General features: G+C 41.7%; 1 protein-coding gene across 1 annotated transcript in view; it reads right to left on the bottom strand.

The window, feature by feature from the left end:
• GSG1L (GSG1 like) overlaps nt 1-14739 on the bottom strand; it is a 212615-nt gene that overhangs the window by 77790 nt on the left and 120086 nt on the right. The window contains exon 3 of the mRNA XM_063429465.1: nt 10283-10435. Coding sequence (XP_063285535.1) covers nt 10283-10435 — 153 coding nt within the window. The remainder of the gene's footprint in view (nt 1-10282; nt 10436-14739) is intronic.

Consider the following 14739-nt stretch of genomic DNA (forward strand, 5'->3'; position numbering starts at 1 on the left):
TCAAACATGCCCTTGACAGACACCTGACTGTGGGCAGATGAGCGGGGACTGCTCAAGGCGAGAGACGGAGTGGCGGATGGTTGAGAGGGGGCAAGGAGGACAGCAGTGGTTGACGTGGCTGAAGATGCTGGACCAGGAGGTGGATGGAGCCGAGGAGGTTATGGAAGAGGATGGAGAAGGAGGAGTAGCGGAGGTGGCAGCAGGCCTGCCTGCAAGTCGTGGCGGTGTCACCAACTCCTCTGCAGAGCCACGCATTCCATGCTTGGCAGCCGTCAGCAGGTTTACCCAATGCGCAGTGTAGGTGATATACCTGCCCTGACCATGCTTTGCAGACCAGGTATCAGTGGTCAGATGGACCCTTGCCCCATCACTGTGTGCCAGACATGCCATTACTTCCTTTTGCACAATCGAGTACAGGTTGGGGATTGCCTTTTGTGCAAAGAAATTTTGTCCGGGTACCTTCCACTGCGGTATCCCAATAGCCACAATTTTTTTGAACGCCTCAGACTCCACCAGCTTGTATGGTAAAAGATGGCGGGCGAATAGTTCAGACAAGCCAGCTGTCAGACGCTGGGTAAGGGGGTGACTTTATGACATTGGCATCTTACGCTCAAACATGCCCTTGACAGACACCTGACTGTGGGCAGATGAACGGGGACTGCTCAAGGCGAGAGACGGAGTGGCGGATGGTTGAGAGGGGGCAAGGAGGACAGCAGTGGTTGACGTGGCTGAAGATGCTGGACCAGGAGGTGGATGGCGGCTTTGAGTTTGTGTGCTGCTTGTACTCATGTGTTGATCCCATAGGCGTTGGTGATATGCGATCATGTGCCTACGCAAAGCAGTTGTACCTAGGTGGGTGTTGGACTTCCCATGACTCAGTTTCTTTTGGCACAGGTTGCAAAGGGCATTGCTGTTGTCAGAGGCAGACACACAAAAAAAATGCCACAATGCTGAGCTCTGCAATGATGGCATTCTGGTGGTGGACACAGCATGCGTTGATTGGCGTGCTGTCGGGCTGACCCCGGGTGCGGATGCATGCTGTCTGACTGTGCCACTAGCTCCTTACGATGACCTCCCCCTGCTTCCAACTCGTCTCCTCCTCCTCCTCTCTGTCTCCCCATCTGAACTTTCGTCCTGTTCTTCTTCTTGCCGAGCGGGTACCCACGTGACATCCATGGACGCATCGTCATCATCAACCGCTTCACTTGTATCTGACAACTCAGCAAAGGAAGCAGCAGCGGGTACAACATCATCATCATCACACCATACGTCCATGTGTGTAATGCTGCCTGCCTGAGACATATCCCTGTCATCTACATCCTCTGGCAATAATGGTTGCGCATCACTCATTTCTTCAAACGGATGTGTAAATAACTCCTCTGACATACCAAGTGAAGCGGCTGTGGTGCTAGTGTTGGTGGTGGCGGCAGGCGGGTGAGTGGTATCTTGAGAGGTGCCCGAAGCTAAGCTGGAGGAGGATGGTGCGTCAAGGTTCGGAGCGGGAGCTGTAGAAGAGTGGGTGTCCTGTGTTAGCCAGTCAACTATGTCCTCAGAACTTTTCAAGTTCAGGGTACGTGGCCTCTGAAAACTGGGCATTATTCTAGGGCAAAAGCACCACGACCACGATGGCCCCTGCGGGGTGGCCTGCCTCTGCCTGTCATTTTTTTGGGGATTAGTGGTACTATGCGTGCAAGCTACTGTGAGACCAGATATGAGTGGCAATGTGCACTGGCAGAGGTTGGCAGAGTACACGCTGTAGGCCTGACACCCGCTTGAAGACAACTAACTGCTATTCAATCTATAACAGTGGAAACAGTTTTTTGGTTTTAAATGCATGCTATAGTGACACCAGATATGAGTGGCAAAGTCCACTTGCAGAGGTTGGCAGAGTACACGCTGAAGGCCTGACACCCAGACGCTTGCAGACAACTAACTGCTATTAGCTTACAGTGAAAAACTTTTTTTGTTTTTAAAGGCACGCTATTGTGACACCAGATATGTGTGGCAAAGTGCACTTGCAGAGGTTGGCAGAGTACACGCTGAAGGCCTGACACCCGCTTTAAGGACACTGACTCCTATTAGCTTACAGTGAAAAACTTTTTTTCTTTTTAAAGGCACGCTATAGTGACACCAGATATCAGTGGCAAAGTGCACTTGCGGAGGTTGGCAGAGTACATGCTGAAGGCCTGACACCCAGACGCTTGCAGACAACTAACTGTTATTCAATCTATTACAGTGAAAACTTTTTTTTTGTTTTTAAATGCAAGCTTAAGCTATTGTGACACCAAATATGAGTGGTGGTACTGGGCAAGTGGGCACAGTATCCACTGTGAGCCTGACACAGAAGCTGGCAGGCAGGCAACTGCAATTACATTACACAGAAAAAAAAAAGCAGACTGATGTTCTAGCCCTAAAAAGGGCTTTTTGGGGTGCAGAGATCAGATGAGTCCTTCAGGACTGTAGTGGACACTGAATACCCTAGCCTAGCTATCAATTTCCTTATCAAATGAGCAGCAGCTACACTTTCCCTCCTCTATCTATGAATGCAGCTTCAGAATTAATCTAAAATGGATGCTGTACAGGAGGTGGGAGGGTCTGGAAGGGAGGGTCTGCTGCTAATTTGCTGGAATGTGTCTGCTGACCGTGAGGCACAGGTTCAAAGTTTACTCAATGATGACGAATAGGGGGCGGATCGAACCGCGCATGTGTTTGCCCGCGGCGGTGAACGCGAACACGCTATGTTCACCAGGAACTAGTCGCCGGCGAACATTTCGGTACATCACTAGACCCCTTGTTTAGGGTTGCTTCCTTACCCATATTATCCTGCTTTGTTTTTATAGCGCTGACCCCTATTGTTGTTTCTAAGTAGTTAAAAAACCCTCAAAGTTAGACAAAAACAGCGAAAATGAAAACCAATATTTTTTATGCAGTTTTCCACACATTCTTGTTCCAGGAATCATTACCCAAACATATTATTGTTGTGAAGTTGTTGACACACTTGCATGCATTTTAAATGGATGATAATTTTTGATGTCTGGCAAGTAACTCAGAATGTAACATTCTGAGCCCTGATAAACATAAATGTTAATGTATTTAAATATAATGTACTGAAGAATGTAATATAGCCATGTGTGACAGGCATATGGATAAATGTGTCTTGGACATTGTTTTGTAGTCACTGCTGGTCATAATGAATATTGTAATACCAGTCAATAAAATGTTACACATTGTTTGTAGTTTTATATTCTGAGAAAATGCAGCTAATTTTATTAAAGACCCCAAGGCTCCTATTGTGCTGCACTCTTTCTTTAATTCCCTCAGCAGCAAAGTAAAAACAAAATGAACACCGGGATAAACATCATAATGACAATATAGTAACATGAACATCCAATCAGCGACATCCTTAGACTATAGTAGGCGGAACATCGATGACCACTTCCTCTTTCTTTGCTGCTCCCTCAGTTAAGTAGATCTTTGATATGATCTTTATTATGATTATTGTACGATATGTTAATTGTATTTATGTCTCATTAATTGTGATTACATGCACGTCTGGGCGCTGATTTTGTTAAAGTTGTTATTTTTTTTTTTTTTATACCTATCATTATTGGTTTATGCCAAACTGTATTTCCCTCTTTAAGAACCATCATTTCACTTTCCCTATTGGGATTTCTTCCCCCTTTACAAAATTGTCCCTAGGACCTTACAAGTCCTGGAGAGGTTTTTCTCTACCTCTACGCTCTATTTGTTTCCTCTGCTGTTTTACGTTACCTGAGCACTCTAAGTCCTTTCCCGCGCATGTGCATTCCTTCAGGGGCACCTCCGGCAGCCATTTTGCGGTTCAGCGTTTCTTGCGCTCGGATCAAAATCGGAACGTGCATTCAGTCACATTCACTTGGTCCCAGGTTCGGCAGACTTGCGTTTACATAGCGCTGTTCGCCCTGATACTCTGTTCGGTTCCCAGAACAATATGCTTCATGGACTTTTACATAGCCTTGGCAGACATCTTTTTGGTGTCTCCACCTCGTGGCGGCCATTTCTTTTACACGCTTTTTGCGCCTTTTTACTCTGGACCACCACCTCCTTCCCAGATGTCCAGAATTAGTTAGTAGCGGACAGTTCACAGGCCTTTACACAGGCTTTGTTGCAAGCCCAATTGTCGGTTCCTCCAACCTCTATGCCGGCCGTGATACCTCCTACCTACCCCATGCCCCGGCTGCAAGGCCTCGGCTAAATCAAAGCACATCTCCAAATTTGGTTATGATATTCACTTCAAAACCTGTCAAAGATGGCGCGACTATACATTCACAGCGCAAGAGAGCCTCTAGCCGGGCAAAGGCAGCTAGACACTGGAAATGGGCTAAAGCCTAAACTGATTCCACTGAGTCAGATCGCAGCACAGAAGAGGAATGTGCCCATAACTTAGATTCAGACCAATCTAATGATTTATCCGACCTCGATTCGGATTATAGATTTGAGGAGGATCATAAACCCTCTACTGATGTGATTTCCACTTGCACTTCTGGCTCTGATTTGCAGGGCATTTTTTTTTGAGCCTGATGACTTATGCCTGGCTGTGGAAGAATCCTTGGCTCAAGACGATGTACTAGATTATCTCACAATTAGAGGCTGGATCCAGAGGTTGATATGCTTGATCGGCAATGCAAACAATTCACTTGCCACAGAGCGCCGTAAGTCACTTCTATTAAAATAGAGCCAAAGCTCATTAATATGGCGATTACAGAGCCAGGCACTCAAGCGAAAGGTTTCCTGTTTGGTGAGTCTTTTGTGCAAGACCTGGGCTCCGATGTCCAAATATTTAAAGCCTTAGACAAGGCACAATCATATATGAAAGGTTTTTACTGGGGCCAGCAGAGCAAGGGGCTGTCTGTCCGGCAGAGTTAATAGAGGTTCATGCCCGAAATAAGGCTCCTACATGGGGAGAACCCCCTTTCCTGAGCAGAGGTCCGCTCTAACCTTCTTCCTTCAACGAGGCAGGCCCTGGGTGTCAAGAGGCGCATGAGGCACTCCTTCAGGATGACGTCCTTACAGTAAGCTATTTAACTCCATTTTTTTCCCTGTTGGTAGTAGGTAGCAAACTCGCACATTTTTCCCATGTCTGGGCTTTTATTACATCAGATGCTTGGGTACTCAGGGCTGTCAATGGGTATCTAATAGATTTCCTACACAACTTTCCCCACCCAGGGAGATTGGTTTTTTTTTTCTCCACTAGACATGACCCTTGTTTCTGAGGAAGTAGGAGAATTGGCACTGAAAGGTGCTATCCAAGAAGTCTCAATGCATACCCCGGGTTTTGTGAGCAATGTTGTTTCTTGTCCTCAAAGAGAGGAGGCGGAATCCACCCTGTCATCAATCTGAAACAACTAAATACTTATGTAACTTACCATCATTTTAAGATTTACTCCAACCATCAGATTGGATGCTCAAACTCTACCTAAGGGACACCTACCTCATGGTGCCCATTGCAGATGTTCGAGATTTCCTGCAATTCACGTGGCAAGGAAGGAAATGGCGGTTCTGCTGCCTTCTCTTCTGTCTCTCTTCCGCGCCTTGGTGCGTCACCAAGCTAATGAAGCCCGTTATCGCTCTCCTCCGTAGTCGTGGGAACCGTCTAATCATTTATTTAAACAATATCCTGCTGTTTTTCCAGTCGTTCCCTCTACTTCATACTCATCTCGGTTGGATAACAACCTTATTGCAAAATCTGGGCTTCATAATAAATTGGGAAAAGTCCATACTCATTCCCACTCAACAGATAGTTTCTGGGCCTCCTAGTGGATTCGTCCCTGCAAACTCTATACCTACCAATGTCGAAACTGAAAAACATCAGAAAGGATATACAGTGCATTCTTGCCACTTCACAATTCTCTCTCAAGCCTCTGGCCTGCATGAACCGGCTCCTGGCTGCCTCCATACAAGCCATATTTTTGGGCCCCCTTCACTACAGAGCCCTTCAATGCCTAAAGGCGTCATACCTCAGGGGCGGCGCCTCATACAAAGATATTGTGACACTAGACGCAGAGGCAAAGGAGGAACTCCACTGGTGGTTACTACACATGGAGGCGTGGCATGGCAGAGACATTTTCGGCTCAGCTCCAGATGTAGTCAGAGTCGAACGCAAGTTCTTACGGATGGGGTGCATGCTGCGGAGTTGTCTCCACAGGTGGACGATGGTCAAACTGGAGTCAACATTACATATAAATTGCCTGGAACTCCTAGCAGGGTCCTTTGCGATTCACAGCCTCTCCCAGACCCTGTCCTAGTGTTTAATCCTATTGAAAATGGACAACATCTCAGCTGTCCATTATATCAATCATCTTGGAGGCAGGAAATTCCAAATTTGGCCCGAGACTTTTGCCAGTTTTGTCTTCAGCACAATATTGCTGTCCGAGCAGAATATATACCAGGGTTGTCCAATATTACAGCGGATTGGTACTCCCGCCATCTGCGAGATTCCAGTGACTGGCACTTCGATCCCCAAATCTTCCACTGCATTTGGGATCTGTGGGGTCCTCTGGCAATAGACTTTTTTGCCTCTCGCTTGAATGCCCAACTTCCAAACTTTTTCAGTTGGAGGACGAACCATACGGCATCGGCTACGAATGCATTCTCCCATGAATGGTCCATCGCCAGAAATTATGCATTCCCTCCACTTGCCCTCATCCCTCGTTGCCTCCTCCATCTGTGGTCCCAATCGGGTTGCCTTGTGATAATAACACCCCCCTTTGGCCATCGCAACCTTGGTTACCTCCTCTACTGGAGATGGGTATACATCGCCCACGTCTCCTCCCAGACTTCCAATCTCTCCTACAGGACCCCGATGGGACACTCCACCCCATGCCTCCTCTGCTGGTTGTTGTTTGGAGGATATTTTAAAAGCGGCTGATTGGTCTGCCGAGTCTACGTTCCGTAATTTCTACCTTAAACCAATCCAGCATTTTGCAGAAGTCGTGATATCACAGCTTTGAACTAGCATAATAGGAGCCTCCGGGTCTTCAATAAAATTCCAGGATTTTACAATTATCACGACGGAAAGTCATGATTTTATTAAAGACACGGAGGAGAGTATTATCCCACCCACCCCCCTTGGATGGCTCGCGTATAGGACAAGGTAAGTTACAAACATTTTGTTATTTCTTGAATGACCTGGTTTGGCGATATTGCTGTCATTATATGCCTGCATAGCTATAGGGTGCAGTTTCACTAGGGGACTTTGAATGTCGTCACTATCCTAAGACTGATAGGTTTCTTCCTATTACATTTTGTAAGAGTGATTGTCATTGTCTAGTCAGGTGATTAGGTGTCAGGATTACAGAATGATCCAGCACGTAGAATTGTGTAACTCAGAGGAATGATAGGTAACGTATACCAGACCTTAGAATGGCCGGACTAACGTACCAAAGAATAGTCAGGAATAGCCGAGGTCAAGGGATACAGAAAGAGACACAACGATAAGGAAAAGCCAGGAGTCAGGAATGCCAGAAAACAGGGAAGTCAAAAACAATGCCAAAGTCAAATAACCTGAATAACCAGAATCAATAACGCGCTCTCTGACAACCACAAGGGAAACCACAACAGGGCACTGAGCAGGATGAGAACTGGGCCTAAATACCCCTCCTCTAGGCCTGATAGGCTGTAACCGGTCTTTGACCCCAAAGGCAGTTACCAGGTTCCATTTGCATAATTGCTGCTCAGCATTAACCCTTCTGTGGATTTGGTTGCTGCTCGGCACAACTTTTCCTGTGTGGACAGTAAATGCCATTAACCACATTTTTATAAGCGGATGAATACGTGACATTAGGCTTCTACATTTGCTGCCATTCCATGATTTCAAGAAATTACCATATTTTCTTGTTTCTTTTAGCGTGAAGTTTTGCAATGCCTCTCTGGATCACATGCCCTAGTCCTGCTCGTTTGGGTTCTGACTTTTTTGGTTTTCCTGCTCCAAGTTTGAGTTCTTCTTCGGGATTCACAAGAAAGAGTAAGTGGTCATCGATGTTCTGACTACTATAGGACAAGGATGTCACTGATTGGATGTTCATGTTACTAGGGGGATATTGTCATTATGATGTTTACACTTTGTTTTTTCTTTGCTGCTGAGGGAATTAACCCCTTCAGGACGGAGTCAATAGTGCACGTTCTGATCAAAACAAAACGTAAACAAAAACTGGAATTTGCGCTATATGTCTGTTCAACCGTAGTTCCCCTCTTTCAAATTATATGCACCCACACTTATTATATATCATTTTGTTCAGGAGAAACAGGGCTTTAATCTATCATTCACTATTCATATATGGAACATAATTTATTATGAACAAAATTGAAAAAAATGTGAAAAAATAAGATTTTTTTTTAAATTTGCATTTCCCTCTGACATTTTAACTGTGAATGTCATAATACTGTTAGGTTTTACTGCAAATAAATGCACATATTTGTAATCAGCGATGTCTCACGAGTACAACAGTATCCCCCATTAACAGGTTTTATGTTGTTTTGGAAAGTTACAGGGTCAAATATAGAATATTCCATTTTTAAATTGAAATTTCCAGATTATTAATGTTACCTTTGAGACGGTGTGGTAGCCAGGAATGAGAATTACCTCCATAATGGCATAGCATTTGAAAAAGTAGACAAGCCAAGGTATTGAAAGTGGGGTATGTTTAGTCTTTTTTAGTTAGCGTTCATATTTGTTTTTGTGTGAAAAAAGCAAAAAACGAATATTTGGCCAGTGTTTGTGACTAAGTGGCTACTAAGAAAGATTGGACATACCCCACTTGCAATACCTCGGGTTGTCTACTTTTGCAAATGGTATGCCATCATGAGGGTAATTCTCATTCCTGGGCTACCATATGCTCTCAAAGGCAACATAACCAATCTGGCAAATTTCAATGTGAAAAAAATGAAATGCAAGCCTTATATGTGACTCTCTAACTTTCCAAAACACCATAAAACCTGTACATGGGGGGTACTGTTATTCTCCGGAGACTTCACTAAACACAAATATTAGTGTTTTAAAACAGTAAAACATATTACAACAATAATATAGACCATAAAAGTGCAGTTCGCTTGTAAAAAATGCGAAAAACGTCACTTTTACTTAAACTATCATCGTTGTAATACAATTTACCAGTTTGAAACACTAATATTTGAGTTCAGCGAAGTCTCCCGAGTAAAACAGTACCCCCTATGTACAGGTTTTATGTTGTCTTGGAGAGTTACAGGGTCAAATATAGTGCTTGCGAATTAAATTCTCTGCACTTTCTCCCTGTGTTGTCAGGCATGTCAATCAAATTTTAATTAATCAAATCACATAATTACGTTAAAAGATTATTTAAATATACACGTAGAATTTTAATATATATGCATTTAAAGGTATTTAAATTCTACGTGTATACTAATGTAATTTTTTATGTAATTATATGTATTTATCTATATATATATATTTGCGGTTATTTGTATTTTATATATAGATAGATATATATATATAGAATGTCATTCTAAGTGTATTTTGTTACCGATATATATATATTAATAACAAAATACAGTTAGAATGAAATTACATATGCATATATAATTTATATTAAATTTTGTTTCAATATTTTATTTATTTATTATTTTAATTATACGTATTTATATATAATATATACATATTATATATATGTAACGTCATTCTAAGTGTATTTTAATATTAATATATATACTTATATTAATATTAAAATACACTTTGTATGACGTTACATATATATAATATGTATATATATTATATATATAATATATATACATATTATATATATATAAAATTATATTTATTTTATTTTTACACATGTCTAATTAATTTTTTTTACACCTCCTACCAGCAGGGGGACTGTCTGATATTTCAAACAGTCCCCCTGCTGGCAGATCCATAGCCAGCTATAGGGGGCCATGTGATCGCTCTTTGAGAGCGATCACATGGCCCCCGGGGGCCTCATTTGCCGGAAGGGGGCTGCCTGGGCTGTCAGGCAGTCCCCCAGAAGAGGATCGCGGCGGAGGTAAGTAAATCATACCTTCTGGGGCTGCAAGCCGTTACGGCGTACCATGCCGTCGCAACGGCTTTAAAGCCCATTTAATGCGTGACGGCATGGTACGTCGTAACGGCGGGAAGGGGTTAAAGAAAGAGTCTTTAAAAAAATAATGACTTTCCGTCATGATGATCGTAAAATCCTGGAATTATCTATCATACTTTCTGCTTTTCTTGTATGCAAGCTACAAATTATGTTACCTGACAGCACAGTGAAGACGGCAGCAAATGCATTTAACTTCAAACCATCCACAAAATTATTTGACTGCAAAAATTCGAGGCACATAAGGATGAATCCCACGACTAAAAGCAAAATGAACAGAACTTCAGACACCACGGAGAGCCAGAGAACACCTGCAACATATAAAAATAACAGATAATTTTTCCATTGTAACCATTTAATAGTTAAATTAATTTAAAGTGGAACTTTTTCATAATCACAAACCTAACTAAATCTAAATAAAGGTTATATATGGTCTATGCTTTTTTATTTTTAAATAGTCTCACTGGTTTAAATGGACTTCTGGACACAGCTTGTAAAATAGATAAACACTTTTGGTGCCATTTTCAGCACTACTGAAGGAATGCCTGAGTGTGCATGTACTTCGATGGTATTTCTCTGTAGATTCCCCAGTGTGCATAAGCATCCTAAAGCATTATGAGCCAGTGAAATTGTTCAGAATGCTCAAGTACAGAGGGGGTAAGTACATTATGTTTGCCTCACTCCATTAAATATTTTAATAGCATTACTGACATGAGGGAAGGAAGAACTACAATTTCCAGAGAAATAACAGTACTGCTTTAAACTGTAGTAGCATTATAAACATTTAATATTTTAATTTGAACATTTGTGATTCTGCTTACACATTTTATAGCAAAGTAGCTAAAGGGACACTTTGAAGTGGTCTGGGTGCAGTTATTGATAATCTGCAGCATTTACCTTGCAGGGTTAACTTCACTTCTAGTGGCTGTCTACTAGTTGTTGGCAGAGGAGGAGTGGACGCGGAGTCTGACATCGACACTGGAATCAGGTAAGTTATAAAAGGGTTTTTAATTCCCCCTTACAGAATGTGTTGGTGAGTGTCCGTAGAAGATGGTGTCGTGGGACCCAAAATTACAAAACTGTAGAAAGCGGATAATAGTGCTCTCTAAAACAATAAAATTGGTAAAAATATGAAAAATAGTAAATACTCATAAAGGTGGAGCAGGCAAACTTCTCTATGGATAAGGCGCTGGTGGTATGATCACCACCTGGGATTTCCAAAATGGCCACCCGCTATACATTGTGGGGGCTATAATTCTATATCAGATGATCCAAAATGGCCACCCGGTTTGTAGTTCTGGAAACTGAATTTGGGTTTGGCCACATAGCTAAGCAGTAAAATAAGATAAGAGGGGGCCAGATGAAGGAGGTACAATAAATTGAGTAGTGGCCTCGATGGAAGAAGCTTATATTTGGTTACTGCACGCCATGTGATCATCTGCGGCAGCCATGTTTGGAGAAAAAAAAAAAAAAGAAAGTGAGAGAACTGGGCCAAATTGGCCAGATTACGAGGGGAGGAAAATAACTAAAGTAAAACAAAAACAGAAAACAGTTGGGATAACTGTTTACAGAAACAGAAAAAGAACTTCAAACAAACGATTATAGTAAAATATACTATGACAGTCTTAAAAGTACAGTAACATAAAAATAAATATACAAATTAGTATAGTGGAATACAGCAATATGTGAGACACGGAGGATGGAATAAAGTATTTTTTAAAAGATACTGACACAAAAAAACTAAAATAATAAATATTTTATATTAAAAGGTACAAAGTTAAATTAAATGAAGTTAAATGAGTCGAATTCGGCATTGAGGCCATTTGTGGCTAGGATTTTCAGATTAAAAACCCACTTTCATTTTGTTTTTGCCTAAAATATACTTTTCATTTCCACCTCTCCAAAGGACACTACATTTTTGAATGCCAATACATTGATTTTAAAAGTTTAGGGTTATTGTTATGTATTGTAAAGTGCTTGGAAACCGAGTGATTTGGATAATCCTTAATAATGTTGCGGCAATGTTCGCAGAGTCTTATTTTGAGTCATCTTGAGGTCATTGCCACATGGCCACAAGGGCACTCCAATATGTAAATTACGTTTTTGGTGTTACAGCTGATAAGTCTTTATGGGAAAAGTTTTATTTGTTTTGTTTGATGTGAAGTGAGTAACTTTAGACTGTACAGAGGAATCAGTGGTTTTACATACTGTATACTGACATTGATTTTCTTTTTTTTTTTACTTGAGTTCTCTAGTAAAATTATTCGTAAGGATAGACTTAAAATTAGGAGCTCTTCTAAAAACAATATTAAGTCTTTCTGGAATAAAATATTTTAGGGCATAACCTTGTCTTAGTATGTGCTAATGTTTCTTCACTACCTTCTTCATATAATTACTCTTATCATTAAAATAAAAAATAACAGGAATAGAAGGGGTATTTTTGTCCCCCCCTACCCTTTTTTTTTCAAAGCTGGAAGCTCCATTCTTTCTTTTTTCATAATGGTAATGGTATTGTTTAGTTTTTTGGGGGAGTAGTTCTTATCTGTAAACGTATTCTTTAAGGTTCTGCCTGATCGTTAAAATCTTGAATTTGAGAACAATTTCTTCAGAGTTGTAGGAACTGACTTTGTGGAGCACTCTCCAGTCATGGTTTGTAATGACAAGTGGTTTGTTCAATAGCCATGTTGGTACAGACTTTTTAAAAATGTTTTTGTGTTTATTTTACTATCATGAAAAAAAATCTGTAGATCTAAAAAATGTATAGATTCGCTACTGTATTATTTAGTTAAAATACTTTCTCTGTCATTGTTGTTAAGATGGCCAATGAATTAGTTAAGAGATTCTGATAAGCCTTCCCATAAAAAACTAGTCATCAATGTATCTAAAATAGGTTACAAGAATATTTTAGGCAAAAACAAAATGGAGTGGGTTTTTAATCTGAAAACCCTAGCCCCAAATGGCCTCAATGCTGAATTTGTATTATTTAATTTAACTTTGTACCTTTTAATATACATTATTTATTATTTTAGGTTTTGTGTGTGTCATTATCTTTTAAAAATATTTTATTCCATCCTCCATGTCTCACATATTGCTTGTGGCGGACCGCCTGGCACTGGCACCCTGACTGGGTGCCTCCGACAATCGCTACTTCCTAGCAACACCGAGTACTCCTAAGCACTCCACCAGACACCATAACCACTGTAAACCCCACAGCCAGCGTTACAGCTTGGTTGGGGTCTCGCTGTCCTCCACCCACCCTGGACCCAAGACCTCCAGCTTCCCATGGGTAGACCTCTCCTAATCCAGAGAGTAAAGCAGTATTGTAATCCAAGGGAGTATAAAGAGTATAGAAATCATCAGAGTGAATATAGCTGTCCCCTCCACACATGAGACGAGGCTCTATGTTGAGGGTGAAGAGGAACTGTTTTTTTGGCAGCCACAAATGGCCTTATATGCAGGTCCCCATGCAAGGGGTCTTCCCTAACATATTCCAGGAGCATTCCCCACTGGACCTGAGAGAAGACTACAGTAAAACACATAATTACAACTCGTAACGAGGTTCAGTTCGTCACATGGCTGTATTCCACTATATTAATTTCCCTATTTATTTTTATGTTAGTGTCCTTTTAAGACCGTCATTATATTTTATTATAGTATTTTGTTTAAAGTTCATTTATGTGCATATACCTTTATGTTCCTGTTTCTTTAAGACAGTTCTCCTAAATGTTTTTTATTCTTTTACTTTTTAGTTACTTTCCTCCTCTCGTAATGTGGTCGATTTGGCCCAGTTATCTCTCTCCCCCTCACCCCCCTCCAAACATGGCTGCTGCAGCCGATCACATGGCTTGCAGCAACCAATTATAATCCTCTTCCATCGAGGCCACTCCTCACTTTATTGTGCCTCCTTCATCTGGTCCACTCCCATATCTTATTTCGCTGCTTAGCTATGTGGCCAAACCCAAATTCAGTATCCAGAACTACAAACCGGGCGGCCATTTTGGATCATCTGATATAAACTACAGCCACCACAATGCATAGCAGGCCATTTTGGATCACTCATTTTCGAAAGCCATGTGATCTACGTTTAAACATTTCTAATTTCACCTGCACCCCTAATTTTTTTAATTTTTCCACAAGATTTAAAGGTGTATATTAATACATTTTAAAGGCACACTATAGTCACCAAAACAACTTTATCTTAATGAAGCAGTTTTGGTTTGTAGATCATGCCGCTGTAGTTTCACTGCTCAGCAGGGAAAGTCCTTGTTAGGACTGAGAGCCAGTTCCCCTTTCGTTTCCCCTGTTCCAGTTAGGAAGCGCTCCCTGTAACGGAGGTAACCGGTCAGGTTGCCAGAGGTGTCCGTTACAAGTGGTGGCAAGCGGTGAGATGGCTTCCTAGCCATGGGGAAATCTTCCTTCAGATCTTCGGGGACACCCACCTACATGCACTAGGGATATGGAAGGCCTGTACCGTTGGACAGTATCCCACTTTGATGAAAGGCTCCAGCAGAGGTTACAGGATGTTCTGCACTATAGTAATGACTGCATCCCAGAATGGAGGGTGGCCCTCCAGACTGATCTTTGGAAGAGAGACCTCAACAAAATGTGTGACCAT

The sequence above is a fragment of the Pelobates fuscus genome, chromosome 8 (genome assembly GCF_036172605.1).
Source record: "Pelobates fuscus isolate aPelFus1 chromosome 8, aPelFus1.pri, whole genome shotgun sequence".
Taxonomy (NCBI): domain Eukaryota; kingdom Metazoa; phylum Chordata; class Amphibia; order Anura; family Pelobatidae; genus Pelobates; species Pelobates fuscus.